The sequence below is a fragment of the Pagrus pagrus genome, assembly GCF_965226575.1.
Source record: "Pagrus pagrus genome assembly, chromosome: 11".
In the NCBI taxonomy this organism is placed as follows: domain Eukaryota; kingdom Metazoa; phylum Chordata; class Actinopteri; order Spariformes; family Sparidae; genus Pagrus; species Pagrus pagrus.
The window spans coordinates 6,550,623-6,573,728 of NC_140195.1; the positions used below are offsets into that span (position 1 = coordinate 6,550,623).

At 41.3% G+C, this 23,106-nt stretch overlaps 1 protein-coding gene across 1 annotated transcript; it reads left to right on the top strand.

The window, feature by feature from the left end:
- The first annotated feature begins 146 nt into the window (after positions 1-146).
- Positions 147-22,807, top strand: ankrd52a (ankyrin repeat domain 52a). Its single transcript, XM_084367172.1, has 28 exons — positions 147-346; positions 947-1,030; positions 1,161-1,239; positions 1,434-1,504; positions 1,694-1,894; positions 2,629-2,716; positions 2,992-3,134; positions 3,350-3,562; positions 4,491-4,569; positions 4,678-4,792; positions 4,993-5,075; positions 5,871-5,988; positions 6,170-6,238; positions 6,361-6,501; positions 7,439-7,501; positions 7,622-7,733; positions 7,995-8,066; positions 8,173-8,374; positions 8,491-8,578; positions 8,732-8,849; positions 9,653-9,872; positions 9,972-10,059; positions 10,190-10,273; positions 10,902-11,047; positions 11,208-11,290; positions 11,445-11,527; positions 11,852-11,943; positions 12,889-22,807. The coding sequence occupies exons 1-28, from the start codon at positions 320-322 to the stop codon at positions 13,158-13,160; spliced, it is 3,234 nt and encodes a 1,077-aa protein (XP_084223298.1). The 5' UTR covers positions 147-319; the 3' UTR covers positions 13,161-22,807.
- The last annotated feature ends 299 nt before the right edge of the window (positions 22,808-23,106 follow it).

Genomic DNA, 23,106 nt, shown 5'->3' on the forward strand with positions numbered 1-23,106 from the left:
TCACTAAACCTGGCTGCACCACTCATGTTGTCGCCTCCAGTCCTCCGGTCGCTGTTCAGCTTTTCCCCCACCAGGTGTCGCCATTTCCCCCGCGAGGAGGAGACAACAGACCGCCACGCCTGTAGGCGGACCAGCACAGTCGTAGCCTGTATCGTCAGACCAGACATAGGAGACAGACAACAACAGTGACAGATCAAGACCGCATTTCTGTTTGCAACCAACTATGGGTGTAGTCTGAAAAGTGGATACAGTAGCGCACCGCAAAATACCTCGAAGTTTTATCCTCATGAAGGAGCTCCGTCCTGGCTGAGTTTGGGAGATGGGAGTACTCAACATTGCAGACCAGGTAGGCTGAGAGAGAGCGCTCCGTGTCGCTGCTGTGGCGCAGTCTATTTGCTGGGAGATACCTGCTCTTGTGCGCAGCATATTACGTCTTATTCGCGGAACGACTTGTTTCCAGCTGAAGCTTATAAGCGGTGCATGTTCACTGAAGCGTTTCCGGGAATCGTAATGGTGTATTTCCCTGTGATTAGCGATGCTCGGCTGTCATACGTGAACACGTACGTTGTTGCAGCTCTCGCCGAGGCCCTGCTCTGGGTCGCGGCCAGCTCTGTAGCAGAATTAGCGTTAGCTGTAGCCGTTTGGCTAGCTGACGTAAGTAGGGAGACAACGGCCTGTAGGCCTCAGACAGGACTCTGTGTATTTGCTGGAAGGAAACAACAATCGCATTAGGCTCTTTAACGCCACATTAAACGCGCTAAATGCAGAATTTAACATGATTTGAGGGCATTTAACTCTTGGGTAGATGGTTGAATTCCTGTAACCAGAAAGTGGCCTGCTCTTGGTGTGATGGACATGACAAACTCGTCTCTCCGGATCAACGTATTTGTGATTTTCACGTTATCACAGCAGCAACTTAGCAGGTTTTTTCCCCCCTGTATTGCAGCCTCCTCTGGTCCAGGCCATCTTCAATCGTAATGCTGAAGAAGTTCAACTATTATTGCACAAAAAGGAGGATGTCAATGCACTGGTATGTATGAGATGCATGAAGTTGCACATGCAGAAACGGGTTCATATCATGAAAGATTTTTTTTTTTTTTTTGCCCTGTTAAATATGAAAATTCAATCTCCCCCTGATTGATCATGTGTTTATCCCGCAGGACCAAGAGCGCCGTACGCCACTTCATGCTGCTGCCTGTGTGGGTGACGTCCATATAATGGACCTCCTCATTGAATCAGGTGAGTGAGCTGCATGCATCACTGATGCTTGGCTCTGTGTGAAGAATTTGGGTTATGGTTTCTGAATGTGGTGCACGCTTTATTCTTTGTCACCACCTCACTGTGAGTTCCCTGTGCAGCTTTGCTGCTCTTTTCACCTCCAGCATCCTTGTGACCTCTTAAAAATGCCTGACGGGTTTTCCTTTGTCTGCCAGGTGCCACTGTAAACGCTAAAGACCATGTATGGTTGACCCCGTTGCACAGAGCGGCTGCTTCCAGGAATGAAGTAAGCATTGCGCTCGTTTCCGTTTGCCATTTGAAACAGTCTAATTGTCTCTCAGTCAGATGACTTCATCCTTTAATTCTATTATGTATTATAGAACTGCACCAAAATATTGTGCTGACCGGAGGAAATGCAGCACACCGCAGATATGATATATGCCTTAAGCCCTCGTTATTTCTTCCTTCTCCCCAGAGGGCAGTGGGTCTGCTGCTGAGGCGTGGAGCAGAAGCAAACGCACGAGACAAGTTCTGGCAGACGCCACTGCATGTGGCTGCTGCCAACCGGGCCTCGCGCTGCGCAGAGGCCCTGCTGACCCAGCTGAGCAACCTGAACATGGCAGATCGCACCGGCAGAACTGCCCTGCACCATGCATGCCAGAGTGGGTTCCAGGAGGTGAGACTTCAGTTATTTCCTTCCCTTTCACACGGGATGCAAAACAGACTAACATCTGGCTTCTGTCTTTAATGTGGAGGTGTGTAATCAGCTTTCACGTCACAGGTATTTATTGGGACCAGCTCCAATCGGCTGATATAAAAACACAGCATGCTAATTTTCGCCCCTTCTCAGATGTGATGTCATGACAGTCGTCGAAGTAAAGGCCACTAGCTTGTTAATCCTTTTCCAGCGCTCAAACATAGTTCAGTTGGCACTGAATTTGAAAGAAAGGCTAAAGTCAAAGATATCAAAAAAGTAACCACCCTTACATTGTCAGTGGCTTCTGTGTCACTACACAATCCTTGCCATCAGCCTGAGCGATACTGCACACTTGCAACACTCAACTGAGATGAGAAAAGAAGCATGATGTCTGAAGCATGATGTCTGATTCCTTAGCATCTTCCACCATCCGCTCTGGAAAAAACAAGTGTCTAATGCAGAAGTTTATAGATTAAGACTTTATTAAAACAAGTTAAAACACAAGGAAAACAAAACGGAAAGCCAAACTCGTCTTCTTGCAATGGGAAATAAGTCACAGTCGACTATTTGTAGCTTCTTTAAGCCGCATTTGGGGGAAAAAACGGCCTATGCACGCTTATTATGGTGTAAAAGTGGTATAATTGTGGTGCCATTAAAAATGAGAACATAAGAGTGGTCTGCAATTTTTATTCATGTATTTATTTGTCTTACAGATGGTGAAGCTGCTGCTGAACAAAGGGGCCAACCTGAGTGCCATCGATAAGAAAGAGAGACAGCCCATCCATTGTGCTGCTTACTTGGGTAAGCAAGTTTCACTTTCTTGCCAAAGCTGCACAGCGCACTTGTCAAATAGCAATAAAAGGCTGCCATTGTTCTTGGCAAGTTTACTTGAATGAGGAGCAGTAACATGGCCAAGTCCATGAGTCAAAGTCTGGGGCTGAAAGACGGTACAATCACCGAATGAAAAAATCTTTCACGTTCTCTTAAATCTCTTCTTGTAGTTATAGATGCTTTCAACCTGTCAAAATGAAAAGAATAATGCTGAAATGTTTGCTGCTTGTTTGTGTTCCCTGTAGGGCATGCGGAGGTTGTGAAGTTGTTGGTGTCCCGCAGTGCAGACAAGAGTTGCAAGGATAAGCAAGGCTACACACCTCTTCATGCTGCTGCTGCGAGTGGTCACATCGAAATTGTAAAGTACCTACTGAGAATGGGGGCAGAGGTGAGTGGTTTGACATGGATTTTCTTTAAATGTTAATTTATACACAAGCCAAATTAAGCTGCCCTATTATGTTATATTAAATGTCTCAGCAGATCAAGAGAAGTCTTTCATCATCTGCAGCTGAATCCTCACTCTTATTTAAAGATTTCCAGGAATCCTTCTTTTCAGGCTCTTTCACAGTCTGATCTTGTGTCATGTTTGTGTTTTACCGTCAGATTGATGAGCCCAACGGCTTTGGAAACACTCCTCTCCATGTGGCTTGCTACATGGGGCAAGAGGCAGTGGCTACCGAGCTGGTGAACCATGGAGCTAATGTTAACCAGCCCAACAAGTGCGGCTACACCCCTCTGCACCTGGCTGCCGTCTCCACCAACGGTGCCCTCTGTCTGGAGTTGCTGGTCAACAATGGGGCAGATGTCAACCAGCAGGTATGAAATACAGCAGAGTGTCAAACAGAAACAGGACTTTGTTCTGTTCTGTAGTAATCAGGCAATTTAGTGATAATTTTTATATTCAAGACTAATTTCTTTTCACCACCGTCTCGGCACCATCCGAAAAACAACTCTAATCGTACTGAAGTGAATGTAAACCAAGTTAAAATCAATTCAAATGGGTGCATCCCCTATCGATAGAGTTTATGTCATAGTTTTTGCTGGTCCCGTGCTCGGTAGCCTGCCAGTGATTGTAGCTATAATAAGATCGTTGATCAGCCAGATGTGCTCTGCGGTATTTAGAGCTCGATCCAGTTTGCCATTAGCTAAGCGATCGTGATACATACAAAAATCCCTTTTGTCTTGGCGTCCCGGGAAGATCTCTGTCCGTCCCAAACACATTTTCTATTGTCCCCATTCATCAAGCTGCCAGAAGTGACAACATTGCCCTAGAATGTGGGGGGAGAGAGTGCATGAGGGGGAAAATGTCCTAATAAATCAAAGGATTCATATGTTATTGGTCATTCCTCGTAATTAAAGCTTCTATGACCTTTAAAAAATGAGGATGCTGCCCAAAAATGTCACAGAAAAAATACTAGTCTGAATGTGAGAGGCAGCGTAGTGCCTTTTCTTTTGTGAAAATCGACCCATCACTTAAAATCTATATTAATTTGAATACATCTTTAAACCTACTTAGCTGCTGCCACATTTAGAAACACTGCATATAAAATGTAAAACCACACATGTAAGCCTTGTAAGTGGAAAATGTTGTCAAACTGACCTTGTTCACTGTCGTTTTAGCAGCTTTTTGAAGCTTGTTCAAAAACGTCAAACGGATCAGTGAATTGTGACTCTGTTGTAATGATCTCTGAACTACACTTAAAGGTGAATAACGATGCTTTTCTGGTTTTCGTGTCCTCCACAGAGTAGAGAAGGGAAGAGCCCCCTGCACATGGCAGCCATTCATGGACGCTTCACACGCTCTCAGATCCTCATCCAAAACGGTAGAAATGACTCTACCATCTGATCGATCTGTGGGAATGTGTTGGTGCAGATTTTTCTCTCCTCCTGGTAGTTCTTGAGTTCACTCCATCTTTCCTGCTTTCCATTAGGTGGGGAAATTGATTGTGTGGATAAGTATGGCAATACTCCTCTCCACGTTGCTGCTAAGTACGGCCATGAACTGCTGATCAGCACTCTGATGACCAACGGAGCAGACACGGCCAGGTATTGGGAAAACCCTTAAGTGGTTTTAATGATTAAAATAATCATGCCAAGAACACGTAAAAACGCATTGAAACACAGCCAAAACAAGCATTGATGTTTGTGTTTCGTGCTATAAGCGAGCTGTGTTTACTGGGGTCACATTTTTAACATTGACTTTTTGGTTTCTAACCATCTGTTTTGTGTCTGTTTGGCTTTTCCAGACGTGGGATTCATGGAATGTTCCCCTTGCACTTAGCTGTGCTGTACGGGTTTTCAGACTGTTGTCGCAAGTTACTCTCCTCAGGTTTGTCTTCGTTCACAGAAATGTTTACATTCTTGACCCTTTTCCACCAAATTGGCTCTGATGTTATTAACGATTCTTGGAAGCTCTGTGCTGTTTTATGAACCAGCCCAGGTTTTCAGGGGGGTTGCAAGATGGCAGATCACGAGCCTTGTTTCCATCAAGCAGTATGGTTTAGTTTGTTTCACATTAGAACAACTATTTCTGTTTCTATTATCAAAAGTTGTGGATGGTACCCAAAGCACCACTCCTTGCTATCCAGATTTTTCGTAACCCTTCTGCTGAGGTACCTAGCGCACTGATCCGACACACGAAGGTGGAGTTAAATCAAGCAAGACAAGTAGTCTTGTAGTGGTCTGCAGTGGTTTCTTGTTGTAATAAGCAACCACATAGGTGTGCTGCATGTAGCATGTGTGGACAAGCAAGAGAGAAAGAGGCAGAAGAAAGAGGTGAATGTGAGCGCAGCAGGGGGAAGAGGTTACCAGTTCAGAGGGTAGTATACCATAAGTACTTTGGTGGAAACGAAGCTATTGATTCTCTGCGAGCATCATTATCATTATATTTGTTTTTATCCAAAGAACAAACATGGACCAGCTATTAGTGATAATAAATGGAAGACCCATTAAGTGCAAGACAAATGGCTTTCTCCATCATCTCTCTCCATTATCTCTCCCACAATTTGGTTTGCGAACCAGAATGGAACCTGTCCCATGTTGGTTGGAAAAGAGGTATCTGTTTAACTGCTACCTCCGTGTTTACATAGCTCTAACTGCCATCTGTTTCTTGCTTACCCTGCAGGTCAGCTGTATAGTATAGTTTCATCAATGAGTAAGGAGCATGTACTATCGGCTGGGTTTGACATAAACACCCCTGACAACTTTGGGAGGACCTGTCTACACGCTGCTGCCTCTGGAGGGTAAGATGCAGATTCTGCTTTGTAGAGCTACGAGGATTATTCGAGTAACGGTTTCATCGATTTGAAAGATGATTAATCGCAAAATGTCTTGATAATCGATTAGAGTAATTTTTCAAGCATGAATGTCAATCACATGTTATCTCTAATTACATTTAATTCCTGTCCACATCTTTCTTTACAGAAATGTTGAATGTCTGAACTTGCTCTTAAGTAGCGGTACCGACTTGAATAAGAGGGACATAATGGGAAGGTGAGTTTCCCGTCGTCTTTGTTAGATGTCTTTTTAATTTGCTGCTAATTTTACTGATGCCGTAACAGTGATTGAGGTGCCATTCTCATTATTTCCTCTCTCTCCTTGCATCCTCCCTGTAGGACACCGTTGCACTATGCGGCTGCTAATGGGAGGTACCAGTGCACTGTGACCCTGGTGAGCGCTGGCGCTGAGGTCAACGAGCCTGACCAGACAGGCTGTACTCCCCTGCACTACTCTGCCGCCTCCCAAGCCTTCAGCAGGTTGGCAAGCTCTTCTCTCTTGTTCTGTGTTCCCTCTGAAAAGCCAGAAGCAACAAATGCCACAAAATTCTGTTTATGTCTGGCAGAAAGTCAACTGTTGCTCCAGACCGCTGATTGACGGGTAAAACTGTAAAACTGGCAGGTTGATTATTAAAAATTCACAAACAGTTGGTGAACCAGACAAATGTTTATCAGCCATATCTGTGTCAGATTTTTGTGCGTTCTCTTTTGAGTCATTCTTCATCACAGTAGAAGCAGTTAACAGTTGTTTTTTTTTATGCAGATATACTAGGATAAATTCAACTAAAAGGAAAATTCAGTCATGATCTACTCACAGTCATGCTGATGGAAAGTTGGGGGAAGTTTGTCCACAGTCCACAAAACATTTCTGGAGCGTCACAGCAAAACAGCGTTGCAGCGTTCTCCAGAAAAGCTGAAGTAGATGGGAACTTGTTTTAAAACAACTGAAATAAAAACATAAATTGTCTCCATACAGCTCATCTGGCATAATCCAAGTCTTTGAAAGCCCCGAGTGCACTTGCAGCCAATTCAGACGGGGGTCTGCGCTAACGCTTTTAGCTAAGCGGCTACAGTGAAGATTACGGCTTTAAAAAAGGAAGAAAATAATGTCTTCGTAAATCAATTTTGGATCTCAGGGCTCTCATAGATTTGAATTATGCAGAAGGAGCTGTACGGAGCCATTTTATGTTTTATTTAGTCGTTGTAATTGTATAAGTTGTACGAAACCTCACCCATCTCTCCATCAGCTGGCGGGTGAAAAGATGATGACTGAATTTTCATTTTAATGAAACTTATCTTATCCTTTACTAACTTATCCTTTAATAATTGAATGGAACGTGTCATTTTGCGATGATGTATATTTTATACTGACCTCAAGAAAGTTTACTGAATCAAAGCATTTCCTCGATCTTTTCAGAGTTGATCGTCATTTTTCTGGGAACCATCAGAACGATGAGGATGAGGCGAAGGAGTCCTACTTGTGAGTTCTTGTCTTTACTTTAACAAAAAAAAGTGTCAGTGGAAAACAAAGGCGCTTGAGTTTAAACCTGTTATTTTCTTTCCCCTCTCTGTACATTTTGTGTCGTCTTTTTAATACCAGCTGCTTGGAGCATCTTTTGGACAATGGTGCTGATCCATCGATGGTTAACACAAAGGGTTACAGTGCTGTTCACTATGCAGCTTACCATGGCAACAAACAGAACCTGGAGTTGGTGAGTTTTTCTGTTTTTAATCCGAAATCGTTGTAAGTCACACGTTACACGCACTGATACACATCCAAGCAGCTGATAAACACATGTATTTATTTATTTACTCTTTGCTCTAGTTGAGGGAAATAAACTTTCCGTAGTTATTAAGTGATGTTTAGCAAGAATGATTAGTCAATACGATTGCTGAAAAAGGTTCAGGTTGAGATTTAAAGTGATAATATCTGGAGCATGGTGTGTTTACTTGTTTCCTGGTTTATTTTTTAGCTCCTGGAGATGTCTTTTAATGCACTAGGAGACATAGAGAGCAGTATTCCAGTCAGTCCACTGCATCTTGCTGTAAGTGTTTCACATTGAAATCACTGTCTAGGTCGAGACTAGCTGTAATTAACCTCTTTATGTTGAGTAAATGCAAGGTTGTGACCACCTTCCTCTGCTACCTCAGGCTGATAAAGGCCACTGGCAGGCGCTGCGTGTGCTGACGGAGACTGCGGCCTATGTGGATATGCAGGATGCTGCAGGCCGTTCTGTGCTCTACTTGGCCGCCCAGAAAGGCTTCGCCCGCTGTGTGGAGGTACTGTTGGCTCAGGGGGCTTCCTGTCTCCTCAATGACAACCGCCTCATGTGGACTCCAATTCACGTTTCAGGTAAACTACTCTCAACTAAAGAGCTCATGGCAGAGGAATGTGGGTAATTGTTACACTCTGGCCAGAGTCTGTTGTGTTTTATGTAATCCTCTCTCTTGTGCTTTGTTTCATACCAGCTGCCCATGGCCACTCGGACTGCCTGCGCATGATGATTGATTACGGGGAGGAGGGGGATCTCACCAACGTTGCAGACAAATTTGGCCAGTGAGTTGTTGTCTTTGAAAAGTGTGCCTTCAGTTTGTACGTTCAGCTTTCAAAAACTGTTTAATAACTATAGATAATATGGCCAACAAGCATACAGTTAAATAAAACAAACGTTATTGTTAATGTCTTTATTGTCCCCACTGCCTCCCTCAGGACCCCTCTGATGCTAGCTGTTCTGGGAGGTCACACTGACTGTGTCCATTTCCTGTTGGAGAAGGGTGCCTTGCCAGATGCCAAGGACAAGAGGGGCAGCACAGCCTTGCACAGAGGGGTAGGTGAAAAACACAATATAGTAGAGCATGAGCTACCCCACACAAACCTGTACAAGACTAATTGGTGGGTAAAGTGGAAGATTAAGTTAAAACAGAAGAACACTGACAACGCATAACATTTACAATAGAGAACTTGCAGCTGGGGTAGGTAAGATTGTAGAAAGCAGCAAGAGCAGATGTTTTAGCAGCTCAGTCACTATGTTCAACGAGCTCTCTTGGCTTTTTTAGTCTAATAAAAACATAAACAAACAACCCTTTAGAGGCCTGCAACAGCTAAAGACACTGGATTTTCTTTTTTCTTTTGTCTAGAATAATTTACCAACCCTCGCTTTAAGTGTTTCACCCTCATTCTCACTACAAAGTATAATAGTTTAGATAATGTAGTGAAACTGGGGACTTCTTTAAATATTCTGCCTGATGCAGTTAAGTTGCATCCAGCAGCATCGGAACATTTCCCTGTCAGTAAAAATGTCAAATATCAAAGGAATGATGATTAGAGCTCCTTTTCTTTAAAGACCTATTATCAACATCTGTTAAGGAGTCTTAAGGGTCTAATCAGCAGAGCCAGAACAAAGTAGGGGGCCAAGTATTTAGCTCAAGCCACGGATGAAAAACACTTTCAAATGAGACACCTATTGAGAACGATTTTTAATCTCTGAATAAGAAATCTATCGAGGAAGTCGAATACTGGCACATCGCACAGAAAAGTGAAAGAAGTGATCTGTCTAGAAAGTAAATAAGTTATAACTGTTGTTTTTCTCAGCTGAGATTGTCCCGTAACCCCTTGCTGTTCTTTGTTCAGGCGGTGTTGGGTCATGATGACTGTGTGACAGCCCTGCTGGAGCACAAAGCTTCTGCACTGTGTCGGGACGCCCAGGGTAGTACACCGCTGCACTACGCTGCATCCAGAGGCCACACAGAGATCCTGGCCAGTCTGGTGCAGGCCGCCATGGCAACAGACCCACAGGACAAACTGCTGGACAACAAACAATACACCCCATTACACTGGGCTGCTTACAAAGGTTTGCACAGTTTGAACGACTGAAAATAGCTAATCCCCAAACCTGCAATTAATCACTGTAACATCTGTTGTCTATAACGCTGTGTGTGTTTGTTCTCAGGGCACGAAGACTGTTTGGAGGTTTTACTTGAATTTAAAACATTTATCCATGAAGAGGGAAACCCTTTCACCCCCCTGCACTGTGCTCTGTGAGTGTTAACTTGGCGTATGCTCTTGTCTTGTGTCTTGCTTTGTCAAAACTCCTTTTAAAAATAACAACACAATTTGAAGGGTTTAGATGACGTCATCATTTAATTAACTGAGCCCTCTTGCTTGCAGGATGAATGGCCACAGCGGTGCTGCAGAGAGGCTGCTGGAATCTGCTGGGGTCCATATGATTAACACCAGAGATGCCAAAGGAAGGTGAGGCTGCAGAACAACATAGTTAAAGACTCGAGATTCACAACGAGACAAAGCGGTTTCAGCACACTGCGGTGTAAACTTCTCCATCTTGTTCATCTGAACTTGTCAAGTCACCATTCATTTATTTAAGTCATGTCTGTATGACACAATCCTTCAAATTTAAATTTACTGCAAAACTTAACTCGCTTTCACTGTCACTCTGCTGCTCGATCGATCGCTCTCACTCACTCAAGCAGACACTCGTTACATGAACATCTTTCATTTTTGAGGTTTCATCGTACTAGAAATGCAACTCTAACAAGTAACTCTCCTCCACTATGCTCAGTCATATTTTAAGAAACTAGAAATCTATGTATAGGCTGATTTTATTGGCAGATTTTGGCTTATCTCAGATATATCGTATCTGCATATATGTGTCTGCCCCGTTACACATGTTTGATGAACATATTTGAGGGGATTGTTGGTTGGGCTCTAATTTTAAAATAATATTCAGTCTATTTCTCATAAATAAATAAATTCCTCCTTCTGTCTTATCACGTAATCAGTCATGAAGTTTCTTTGTACTTGAAGCCTCCCACAGCCCCTGAAGCTCTAACACTGATCACACCATCTCTCCCTGTGCCTGAAGGACCCCCCTGCATGCTGCTGCTTTTGCCGAGGATGTCGCAGGACTTCAGCTGGTGCTTCGCCACGGAGCAGAGATCAATACAGTGGATGAAAGTGGACGCTCTGCTCTGATGGTGGCTGCTGACAAGGGACACAGTGGCACCGTGGGTGAGTCTTTGACACGTTGTTCTCGTGGGATTCTTAAGAGCTGGTTGTTTTCTCAAGAATCACTCTAGGCTTGAATAGGTCTGTTGTGCAGCTCCTCTGACTGTAATTATCAGATCAGTCATCTGTAGTTACAGGAAATAAATGTCTTTGTTTCGTCTAGCCATCCTCCTTCACCGGGCCAAGGCTGACCTGACACTGCTGGATGAGAACAGGAACACTGCCCTGCACCTGGCCTGCAGCAAGGTACACATTATTCATACAGTCAAAGCGTCCTTGAGCACGTACAGTTCCTCTTAAATACGCAATATTTTTACACAACTTTCTTTGGATGCTAAGCAACTCTGCTCAGCAGCAGCTTGTGCATTTTTTTAAACTGTCATTTTGTTTTTCCACTCAGGCTCATGAGATGTGTGCCCTGCTGATTCTGGGGGAGATCCACAGTCCGACACTCATAAACGCCACCAACAGTGCTCTGCAAATGTAAGAAGCTAGTAACAGTTTTGGGGGGAAAGGAGGCTAAGAACATATTTTGCAGGATTTGTGAGACTGCAGTTCTAAGAAATGCTTTCAGGCCAGTAGCTTTGAAATGTGTTTGTCCTGGAGTCATTTTGTGGGAATTTAAAGATTCCCCTTCTCTAATTGTGTTGTCTGACTTTATTTGGACAAACCTTGTTTTTTTATGCATTGGAATTGAGGGTCTGAGGACAGTCAGTGTAAAGATGAGAATAAATATAATTGACATGACTTGATGAACAGTATGTCTGCCAGCTGTCTCTTACACTCTTACACCTGTTTCTCCTCCAGGCCCCTCCATCTTGCAGCACGTAATGGCCTGGCTACGGTGGTGCAGGCACTGCTGAGTAGAGGAGCCACTGTGCTGGCTGTGGATGAGGAAGGTGAGTCCTTTTTATGCTTTTTTTTTTTTTTTTTTTTTTTACCATTTCAGCACATCCAGTCTGATCACAGGTTAAGTGCCGTGTTGAATTGTAGTGAGTGAGTTTTGAATTTTTGAAGAATCTTATGTTTTACCCTACTTAATCATAAATTCTGTTGGTGCGCTGAACCTCTCCACTGAACCTCTGGCTCTTTAGCTGCTAAGTGCTCCATTATAGTCATGGGCTAGTCGCCTACTGTCTGTCTGCTGTATGAGGCGGTGTAGGTAGTGAAAAGTTGGGATGGGTAACGTTAGGATTTTATCGATACGAATACTCCTATTGATACTCCTTTTCAGTTTTTTATCAATATAAAAAAGAATAAATGCAGAACAGGAATAGTATTCAGTGTTTTAGATATGACCAAATTGTTTCTAGAGCAGTAACAGTTATATTTACAACAGCAAAAATATAACTATCAGTATATCTAACTGGAAACAAATGTAAGATGTGCATAAAGTAAATAATGTTCCTGAAATAATTTTCCTTCACTCCGTGCGTGTATGTTGAGGGTCTCGGCAAAGGAGATTCTGCAGAAACGTTTATTATTTATGACTTTACAGCAAAACGTTATTAAGTACAGGTAACAGAACCGTGATTGTTAGAGCTTATCAATAATACAGTATTTAGTATTTTTTTGCAGCAACGCCTACTGTACAGTGGAACAAAAAACTAAATATTGGTATAAGAGATACTAAAAAGCTCTGTCGAACTGACGGGTGATGTAGAACTGGGTGGTCATTCTCTTTGGGTTCATCACTGTGAGCAACACCTTGAAGATATAGTATTGTTATCCATTGTTGATTTTAAATTACTGGTTGGAGGAGCTTTAAAAACTTGGCTAATGTAACTTACATGATATTTAAGTTGGCTGTCTGAAGAAATGTAAATTTGTCATCTCTCAATCAGGCCACACCCCAGCTCTGGCCTGTGCTCCCAACAAGGACGTGGCTGACTGCCTGGCTCTGATCCTCTCTACCATGAAGCCTTTCCCCCAGCGGGACCCTTCCTCCTGCTCCTGCTCCTCTCCCACCGTCTCCCCCTCCCCGGGTCTCAACTTGCTGAAGCACTGCGGCATCACCGCCACCTGCGCCCCCCTGCCCAGCAACGGCCTCCACAACGGCTACGTCAAAGACCGTCACGGTGCACCGGTCGGCCTGGACGGGTGTCTGTCTGAGTGAGGTCACGCGCCCCCCTCAGTCAGCTGCTATCACCATCATCACCACCAGGGGGGGACTCCCTTTAACATGGCCCCCTGAGGACCAGGAGAGCACCCACCCACATGTCTGTTCCGTGTATGTATGTGTTTGTGTGTCTGTGTGTGCGTGAGTGTTTGGTCTTCTCTTGAGGTGCAGTCAAACCTAATATGCAATTAGATCCCATTCCTCCATCTCCTAGTAGTGCTTAATACGTAGAGGCGGATTGCTCTACAAGGTCACTCGGACGAAGTGTGGCATCTAAAAACAAACACTAGCAATCTGGCCATCTCTAAATCATTTAACCCTTTAAAACCACATAATTATATAACTGACATCTAAGAGCATGGAGATCGCTGTATCCTCTTCATATCATTCAGTATAAAAGTCATATCATGTTTAATCAGTTTTGGTGACCTTGTAGAGGAACATACAGCCTTTTCCCAAAAGAATGATCAAAGAGTTTCTTTGTTTTTGTTTTTTGTTTTCTTTCTTTTTTGTTTTTTTTGTTTTTTAATTGTCCGTTAGCCTAGATTTTTATGAAGGAACCACACAAGGGAAAAATCTAAATTTTTTTGCTTAAGAGTGCAATGCTTGTGTACTACAGTACAATCCGAAAATTTGGAAAAGGGTCACAAAGATGTTAATTCCATAGTGTACTTTAAATGTACGGCCTAGAGTTGTTTGGCATTTTAAGATAATTTGGTAATGCTGCTGAATACGTTAGCATGTCTCCTTCCAAAGGAGAGCCACGTTCGGGTCAGCGTTGTAACATCGACTTGTTCTTAATGCTGACTTCATGTTTTAAAGATGCTAAATAAGTGTTTGTTAAGCTAGAATGTTTCTAAGCATATAACTTATGACCAAAGTTGATCAACACTATTATGGCTATAAATTATTTATTTGAGATGAACTGTACTGTATAGAGAAAGACAATAGATCTTGATATACCTCGTCAACTCGTTTAGCAGCTGCTTCATCTTCACCCAGGGTCCGTAGGCCTAATGTTCTCTTTTTTGTAGGACTAGAGAACTACTGTAGGATAGTGACTGACTGAGGCCTTGTTTATTTCTAGATGAAGGCTTTACTAGTAATATCTGCCAACAACACCTCATCAAAGCATCATATATCTGAGCACATAAATGAACAAGCCATTTCAATTTATTTCCCATCTCTTTGACAGTGTTTTTTGAAGAAAAAAAAAAAAAAGATTTCAGAATTTGAATGGCCTAATTATCGAAAGAGAGCAATCAGTTTTTGGTTTTTGGGCACTAACAGCGTTTTGTTTTTCTTTTTTTTTCTTTGTGTTTTTTGAAGTTGAACTGAATTTTAACAAGCTCTCACTAAAGGAGTATTTCTTGGAGCTGGTGAACTAGTCTTAAACATCTAATAGCTCATATATCAACTTCTCTGTGGTCAACTCTGATCAATTTGAACAGATAAATAGTATTGTCTGCTATTTTTATTGGGCAGTTTAAGCAATATTTTCTTTTGGCCTTTTTTTTGTTTAACGTTATTGAATAGACAATCACTGTCACAAGGGCTTTTGTTTCCCTGGAATGTGTTTGATTTTTCGTTTTCTTTTTTTTCTTTTTTTTTTGTTCTTATTATTTCAAGAAAAAAAAAATTACCTAAAGACTAAACGAATGGCTCTGTGTGTGCCGGGCATTTTACTGTCAGTGTCAACACAAATGCACTGGATTGCCTTTATGGCATCTCATGAAATGCCTTTTTGACCCATGCCTTCCGTAACACATCATTTCAGTTGGATTGCGTAGTGGCAGAGTACGATGAGCCCTGACACTGATTATCTTTCCACCCATTTGATAGCAACAGCATTGAACCACAGTTGCACCATAGTTATCTAGTGGAAAATAAATTGCCCCGACATATCTTTATATGTCCCGGCGTTATCAAGACCAGGGAGTTGATATCCCTTATAGAAGCAAATAGGGCTAAGAGGACAAGGAGAGGGATCTTTGCTTAGGCCAATACCTGTTGTTTAGATTTCAGGAATAGCAGAAATCCAAATATGTGCTTTTTTTGGTGTTCATTTTGTCGTCTCCTCATCCCATTTCTGGTACTAAGCATACTAAAGATGATTGTATCGGACCACTAGAGCTGTTTGTGACTTTTAGATGTTATATCTATGCTATTTTGTCGTCGTTTTAAGACCATCCGCTGGTGGTTAAAATTACACTGAGTCAGATTGTTTTCATTGGTGTGATAGCTTCATATCCACTGGTAATGAAGTGGCACAATTGCACACATTAGTTGACTGGATGAGAGATGAGGACCTAAACTAGGCAACGTTGTTAAAATCCCCTGCGAAAAGTGTTTTATTTAATTCACTAAAAGTCAAAAGTCCATTTCAGAGCAGTAATTTAGTGTTGTAGAGTCGTAGTTTGCATTTAAATTGACCTTTTATAATTGATTGAAATGAAATGGAACTAATTGGTGACCCCCAGCTTTCGTTCTCTTGATAAATTTATAATTTCCAGGAGAACAGTTATTATATTTTTTAGCATTATTAATATTAAGGATAGGTACATAATTTTTTGTAATCTCAGGATCTGTGCTGAAGCAGCAGGCAGAATTTATTACTCCAATCAGATCTCAGCAGGATGATTATGTCTACTTCTCTTTTTCTTTTTTTGATGGGATGTTCCATAATTTAATTCCTTTTTATTAACCCAAATCCCACAGCACTTAATTAGATAGTCAAGCACGCACTTTAGTACATTCAGGTTCTAAGTGTGCAAAATGGAGCAGATGTAATGTATGTACTTATGTTTACATGCATGTGTGTTGCTGCTGAATACAGGAAGGAAGGGTTGCAAAAGACAAACAAAGGCTGCAACGAAATTGTGCTCTAACAATGCATTATTTAAAAAAAAAAACTTAAAAAAACAAAACAAAAACAACAACAACTTTGGGACAGTTTCCACTGCCCACTGACTTTACTTTTTGCTGTTATCCATTTCCGGGCAACTGGCCCAAAATACAGTGACAAGGTTACATTACCCAGCCTACTGTTAATAATACAGACTCTGTCGCTTAAAGTCAGTCCAGTGGTTCAACAGACACCTCAGGCAGGCTCCTCAAAATACTCTACATACTCTCTCTGCCATCTGTAGGTGCTGTCTGTTGGCGCAGGGATTTTTTTCTCTTGTGATGTCCTTAACTGACCAGTAAATGGAGCCATTGCCCCTTTGCAACTGTACAAGTTGCAGCTGAATCCTTTTGTTGTACCACAGTATTCTTATACATGCTTTCTTTTTTTTTTTTTTCTTTTTTTTTATTTGTGTGTACTAGTGATAACTTGAGTGATTGTGCATGGAGCTAGATCACAATTTTGATATAGTAACGGTTGAACAAAGTGGAGCATATACAATATACCTGGTGTCCGAAACGGAAAGCAATGAAAGGTCCAATTGTAGCAATAGAGAGTGTGTGTAATCGTGTGCAGCACAAATATTGCACTGCCATCCATTTAGGCCAATTCAGTAAATCATAGCATAAATGCCAATGGAAGATTTAAATGCGGGTTAGATGTTATAATCTTTGGTCACAAATAAGGCCTGTTTGCCAAAATGTGTTGAGGGGGGGGAGGGGAACCCCTTCTTAGTAAAGCAGCAATGGATTTATGCATATGTTCAAGCAGTTTACAGTCTGACCATCAAATCTGAGCCATGAATTTTCTGACTGAAATGAATGTAGGGTCAGTTTAGAGCAGGACAATTTGCTTTCTCCCGACTTTAAACTGTTGCTCTTCATTTGTCTTGCGTAGATATGGTAATACAGGTAGCATGTAATAACCTAAATCTCTACATATTCTACAGTATGTGTAGTAGTCTTCCTGCATCGAGGGTCTGGATAGGTTTTTTTTCTCCTTGGCATTATCGTTGGAGTATCGTGTCGTATCGCTCTTCTTTCTCTATACATATATACATATTTGTGTGGAGTGTAGCCTATGAGGTAAACAGGACAAGAGTTCAGATGAATTTAAACATTCATGTTCATCCATTCCATTGAGATTGCCTTACAGTACAGTAAAACAAGAGGGACAAAAAAGGTCTACAGTAGACATGATCACACATACTCGTAAATAGCCTATATTTGACAGAAATGCACCTAAGCTACACCCATTTAGTGCCATAGAAACCTTTATTTGCCTTTAGACATAAATCATACTTACTTGGTCAGTAATTTATTCAGAAGTAGGCAGGATTATTACAGTTTTGTGTTTGGAGCTGCATGTCTTTTCACCAATTATATTAGTCAAAGAAAAAAACTATATAAATATTTGCATGGGATATTAGTACATAAATGCAAGTATTCTGTTAAAATTTGGTGTCGGTAGAAGTCTATTGTATAATTGGACATTTAGAAGAATATTGTTAGTCCCTTTTGGTATTGGCAAAGCAATCCCTAGATTGTGTGTTTATTTAACGAGATGGTTTATAATGTGTGTTACCAGGATTTAAAAAAAAAGAAATCATTTTTGATGTCCAGAAGAAAAAGCATGGTATATACAGTATAGAATTGATTTGCCTCAATGGATGTCTCGGTTTTTACTTGAAGTAAACGGCAAATTTCAATTCAACTCTCTGATCCACTGTTGAGCCTTTTGCCTTAAAAGCTGAAAAAAGGAAATGATACCTGGCAGTACCTGATAAGTTGCATCACCTGTAGAGTTACGCTACTTGGTTGGATTGCTAAAAGAAAAAAAAGAAAACACTCTTGGCTAATTTTGGTCTTGCAGACACCTTTTGGGTGTCGAGAAGCACACAAATCAATTGAGGTAGCACATAGCTCAAGGTTGCCATGGTGCAGAGATTGTTCTGAGAGGTTAGGATATCGCCATATTTGCCACTGTGAATGAATGAATTCAGAATTCACTCGTAAACAATCAACTTTGGCTTCTCTGTCATCCAGAGCCAAGGGACACTGGGGATGAAAAGTGGTGTACCTCAAAAAAAAAATATTGATGGAAAGAAAGGAAATTCTTATGAAAAATGCTTGTACAGCTATGCTAACAAAGAGTTAAAATCTTGTGATCCATCTTGTCGTGGGTAGTGTAATTCTGCTTAAACCAGCCTAAATCAGAGATGTATCTATGCGGAAGTGTTAGAATAGTGTCGGCAGATGTCTCTTGTTTCCTACCTTACAAAAGGGGGCAGCCAACTGCACCTTGTACTTTTTATTATTGGACCTGCAGTTTTACCTCATCAGTGATATTTTGTGTGACTACGCTGACATTTATCCTCTGTGATTTCTTCTCGTTTTTTCCTGATGCCAGTCGTGTAGATTTCTCTCTTGTAGTGCGTGCGTGTGTGTGAGTGACTTTTCAATATATGCATGTCGAACCTAAACATGCACAAGTCCCTTTTTTTAAGACCAGAAAAGGAAAGTTAACCATGTTTCAACATGTTCCTCTTCATTACAACCAACAGATGAGTCTGTTATCTGGTGCAGGTCATATAGCGTGAAGGGTACAGTCTAATTTAAGGTGGGGAAATGAAGGTAGCTATAAAACTTTACCTCTGTAATTCAAAACAATACAATTTTACTGTATGACTAATGCTAGTTTGACCGCCTTCCCTGCCTGAACACTTGGTTATTAATTTCCCCCCACCAATAGGACCTGTGTAATATCGAGCACAGTGGTGGCTTGGTGCCTTTTATTTGTTACTACCGAAAGGTACGGTCTTCCATTTGTATTTCCCAGAAGCCTTACAATGGGAAAAAGAAATTACACTGAACGACTACAGTAGACAGGCTCATATTCCCTCTGAGCATGAATATTTCAACCCTATGTGATCCGAGTTATAAGACAAAAGCCTCAGAAGCTCCTTCTGCATCAGTCTGGATTTCATTAAGTATTTCCAGTGATGCAGCGCTCCCAAAAAATTGCACATTACTGATGCGATTTAGGGCACATCAAACATTGAACGGATGGGGATCAATAGTACGAAAGCACAAATCCAAAGAAGGCACCTCGGGGCTCAGTTGGCTCTCTCAACACCAAGGAGTGAAGGAGCCGATAGACCAAATTTAGGCAAAGACGAGAGGGGACAAGACATCCTCTGAGTGCAGAAAACAAGAGGTTTGATTGTCAGTAACACATTAACTGTAGAAAGACCGTTGTCTGAAATTTCAGAGCTTCTTCTGATTGTTGCTCTCCACTCTTTGGTATTCATCGACCATCAGTAACTTCACAATATACAAACCGAGTTGTGAAACGATGCGGTACCTGCGTTCAAGATCAAGTTTAGGCAAAATTGTTTGTTGTGACTGTTGCAAATTGATTGTAGAGATTGTTTTTGTGTTATTTAGGGTTAGACTGACTACAAGTAGGGTTGCAGTAGTAGCTGTGTGCAGTGTTAATAACGGTGTGATCATACTATAGAAGTGACGTAACATTTGTTGTCTTACCACGACAATTAAGGCATGATTCATCTTCTCTCAAGCTGACCTCGTTTTGAAATAGACAAAAGATAAAAGTGCAATAACCTTTTGTTTATCATTGCTTCCTCAGTTGATAAAAAAACTATTATTTAATAAGCCCTCTTTTTGTTAACACCAAAAGTCACTCATCTGTAGCAAATGAAGGATTTCAAGTGGTCCTCTTGTTTGTATTCAGAGAGGTGGCATTTGATAGTGGAGTGTTTGATATTCCATTCTTAAAAACTGTGATCAATGTCCAACTTTAAAAGCTGCCTGCTCAGAGAAAGGACTGTGCACAAGTTGACTGATAGATTTTGAGTAGGTGCGTATATATATATTTTTTCTTCTTCTTATGGATGGACTTTGATGGTATTGTAGTTTGGACTTCTGGTTTATAGCCGGTAGACATGTTCATTTGCATGTGTAGATGTGTATATGCATCCTCTTCCTCCTTGAATGAAATGTTTTCTCAAAAATATTTAGACCTGCTGTCAGTGATGTATGCGGATAAAAGGAAATATGAAATGCCTTATTATTGTTTTCAATGTTAAGCATTAAGGGTTCTTTACGTGTCCCTCCCTTTTCAGCGTGTAGCCTAAAGCTTGTACAGTTAAGAAACTCATGAGATTTATATCTACTGTATAGCCTATGTGTTTTCAGAATTTGTTACTCGGAGGTCCTGTGATTGTGGTTTTAGAGAAACATTCCCCTTGAAAGTGCCGTTTGTTTTCACCAGCAGAGGATGCGTCTTGGGGGGGAAAAATGTATTTACACGAAGGAAAACAAATGTTCAAAACACTTTCCCAGTGTTTACTGTTGAACCTGTTGAACTGAATGACACAAAAGTATTTGTGCAGGTGAAATAAGGCAGCAATCTTCTGACGGAGCACCTTATCGACTCGCTCCTTTTGTGAGCCCACGATGGAAGTAGTCTCACACCAAGCTTGATTACTCTAAAGCAGAGCCATATCAGAGAATTTGCCCATTAGGAGCCCCCTTGAATGTGCTATTAGGAATAGCCTACTGTAGGAAAGGATGTAAACTGCATGTTCTGTGACATTTTTAGTAGTGATAGTCCCTTTTTTCATGTTTTTTATTTTTAGTCCGCTTCACTGTAGATGTTGCCACCTCATTGCAACTCACAAGCTATTAACAATCCTCTCACAACTGGACTTAAAGCAGGCGTCGATCTGCTGCTGAGGCAGCCTTAATTCATTGCAAATTTTAAAAAAAACAAAAAAAAACATAATGGATTGCCTGTTTTTACTTTGAGTGGCTTATCTTGGGAAATACAAAGGAGCCCTTGTCACGAGGGGAAGGACTCTGAATCAGGGCATGTGATGAGTTACAATCAAATAGTTTCACACTGCACCTTCACAAAAAATAAAAAAGACAAAAAAAACAAAAAACAAACGTTGGCTCGTCCACCCAACATTCCAAAGTCGATTTTAATTTCCCACAGTCCTGTCCCGCTGATTGAGGAAATCTTTTTTGCTTTTGCTGGTGAATGAAGTGGGCACGTGTGTCAATGACAGGGTTCCCTATTTAGCCTAACGCTGATTACCTCATTTACAAATCTGCAAATATACTATTCTACTGTGTGTGTAAAGGAGTCAATGCCATCACCAGCAGCGTGGTCTCTAGACCTGTGATGACAACAGGACCAATGAAGTTACTCTGTTGAAATTAGCCAATTTAGAACATGATCAGTCTGGAAATAATAGGGTAAAGACACTATTCAGATTTTTTATTTTATTTATTTTTTCTAAGGCAGAATGGGCCTCTAAGATTTCTTCAGTTAGTAAACACCACAGCTGCTACACCAGTCTGCATCTGGAGCTATCAGGAAAGAGGCGGATACAATTTTGAGATCTTTGTGAGGCGATATTGCACATTATTTAAGGTGGAAATCCAACGTTACACACGTGGCTCCTTAAATGCTGACTGGAATAGCAACTGTCGGCACTAGCGTGGTTCAAGAAGTCGAGCCGCAGCCTGGTGCGTCTCGCTTTTATTTAAGTGAACGATCATGTTAGCATCACTCGCTGTTTTTCAGTAGCATTTCTCCTACCTCCTTGTTTTGCAGCCTTGAGTATTGTTTTGTCTCTCCACCTGTTCTGACTAAAAAAAAAAAAATTCTATTCACAGTACGGGAATACAGATTTATCATAAGCAATGGTAGTTATACATAAAAAGTGTGCTTGGTTGTGCTGTATGTGTATATGTCTATTTGACGTTGATAAAAAAAAATATTTATGAGAAGCATTTATACGACAAAATACCACTGGAATGTGAAGCCAGACAATGTTATTATGATGCAGATTATGATGATAGTCTATCCCCTTTAACATTCAGTGGCGAATGGTCAGAGGAGTCATCTTCTTGGAAATAAATAACCATGCATTGGCTTTTTGTTTTTAAACACCATCTGTTTCTTTGGTTTCCTCTTGTGCGTATACTTCCCTGTCTCGCCCGATAGTGTACACCGTTTCAACGTTTACAGCTTCATTCTGGGTCAGCCATCGATTGCCCTGCAGTTGTAATGATACCACAGGTTGTCACAAGGAAGATAGTGAGGTGGATTTGTAATTCTGTACGAGGGCGAGTTTGAGCCCCTCGAGCCGTATGCCTTCGAATCCATCTGTCCACTCCGAACCAAATTCTGCTAGATAGGCGTCTGTCTCCACACTGCCCCGACATTTTACATTCAGTTTGACTAAAAGGGGTACAGGACAAGGTGAAAGGTTTGAGGTTTTCTGACCAGGGCCCCCCACCCATCCACCACCCCTGCTCCCCCACCCGCTCACCTATGCCTAATCCAGGACAGGACCAGCCCCACTCCCCCGCGTCACCCACCCACATTTCTCTCACCTAAACCTCAAGCCATTCATTTTTCTGTTTTGTTTTTTCGACAATGCAATCCTGAAAGCACTTTGCCTTGTTATTCCTTTGTGTGAACATGTGAATGATAATTTGTTACAAAAATGTTAAATATGTAAAAGATCATTCACTGTTTTGGAAAAACCTGCATCTGTCTTTCTGACGTTAAAAGAAAAAAAAAACAATTTAGTGACATTAAACCTGAATCTATTTTATAAAATGTTTGCTGCAGCCAATTGGTCTTGTCATTCAGTATTGTGGCTTAGGGTTGTTTGTGTTCAATAAAGTGCTATTGCTAAATATTTTCTGTGTTTGGATTTATTTCTTCATAAACTTGGGGATATATTCATATTATATCATTATTATGAAATTGGTCTATAGATTTTGGATATCCTTATATTGTGATATGACATAAGTGTTGTCTTTTCCTGGTTTTAAAAGCTTTAAAATTGTCATTATCTGAACTTAGAAGACTGTTCTACTTTCCAACTATTGTCTTTACCCACTTAATCATCAGTAATGTGGATATAACTACTCTCAAAAATCTAATTCTTAATATTTTGTGAAACACCCGTAGTTATCCATAAAATATTGTTGCAAC

Excerpts from the sequence above, each read along its gene's own strand:
- ankrd52a (XM_084367172.1), top strand. The coding sequence starts at position 320 with ATGGGAGTACTCAACATTGCAGACCAG. Across the intron at positions 5,989-6,169 it reads CACGCTGCTGCCTCTGGAGG|AAATGTTGAATGTCTGAACT; the intron begins GTAAGATGCAGA and ends CTTTCTTTACAG. Across the intron at positions 11,048-11,207 it reads GGGACACAGTGGCACCGTGG|CCATCCTCCTTCACCGGGCC; the intron begins GTGAGTCTTTGA and ends TGTTTCGTCTAG.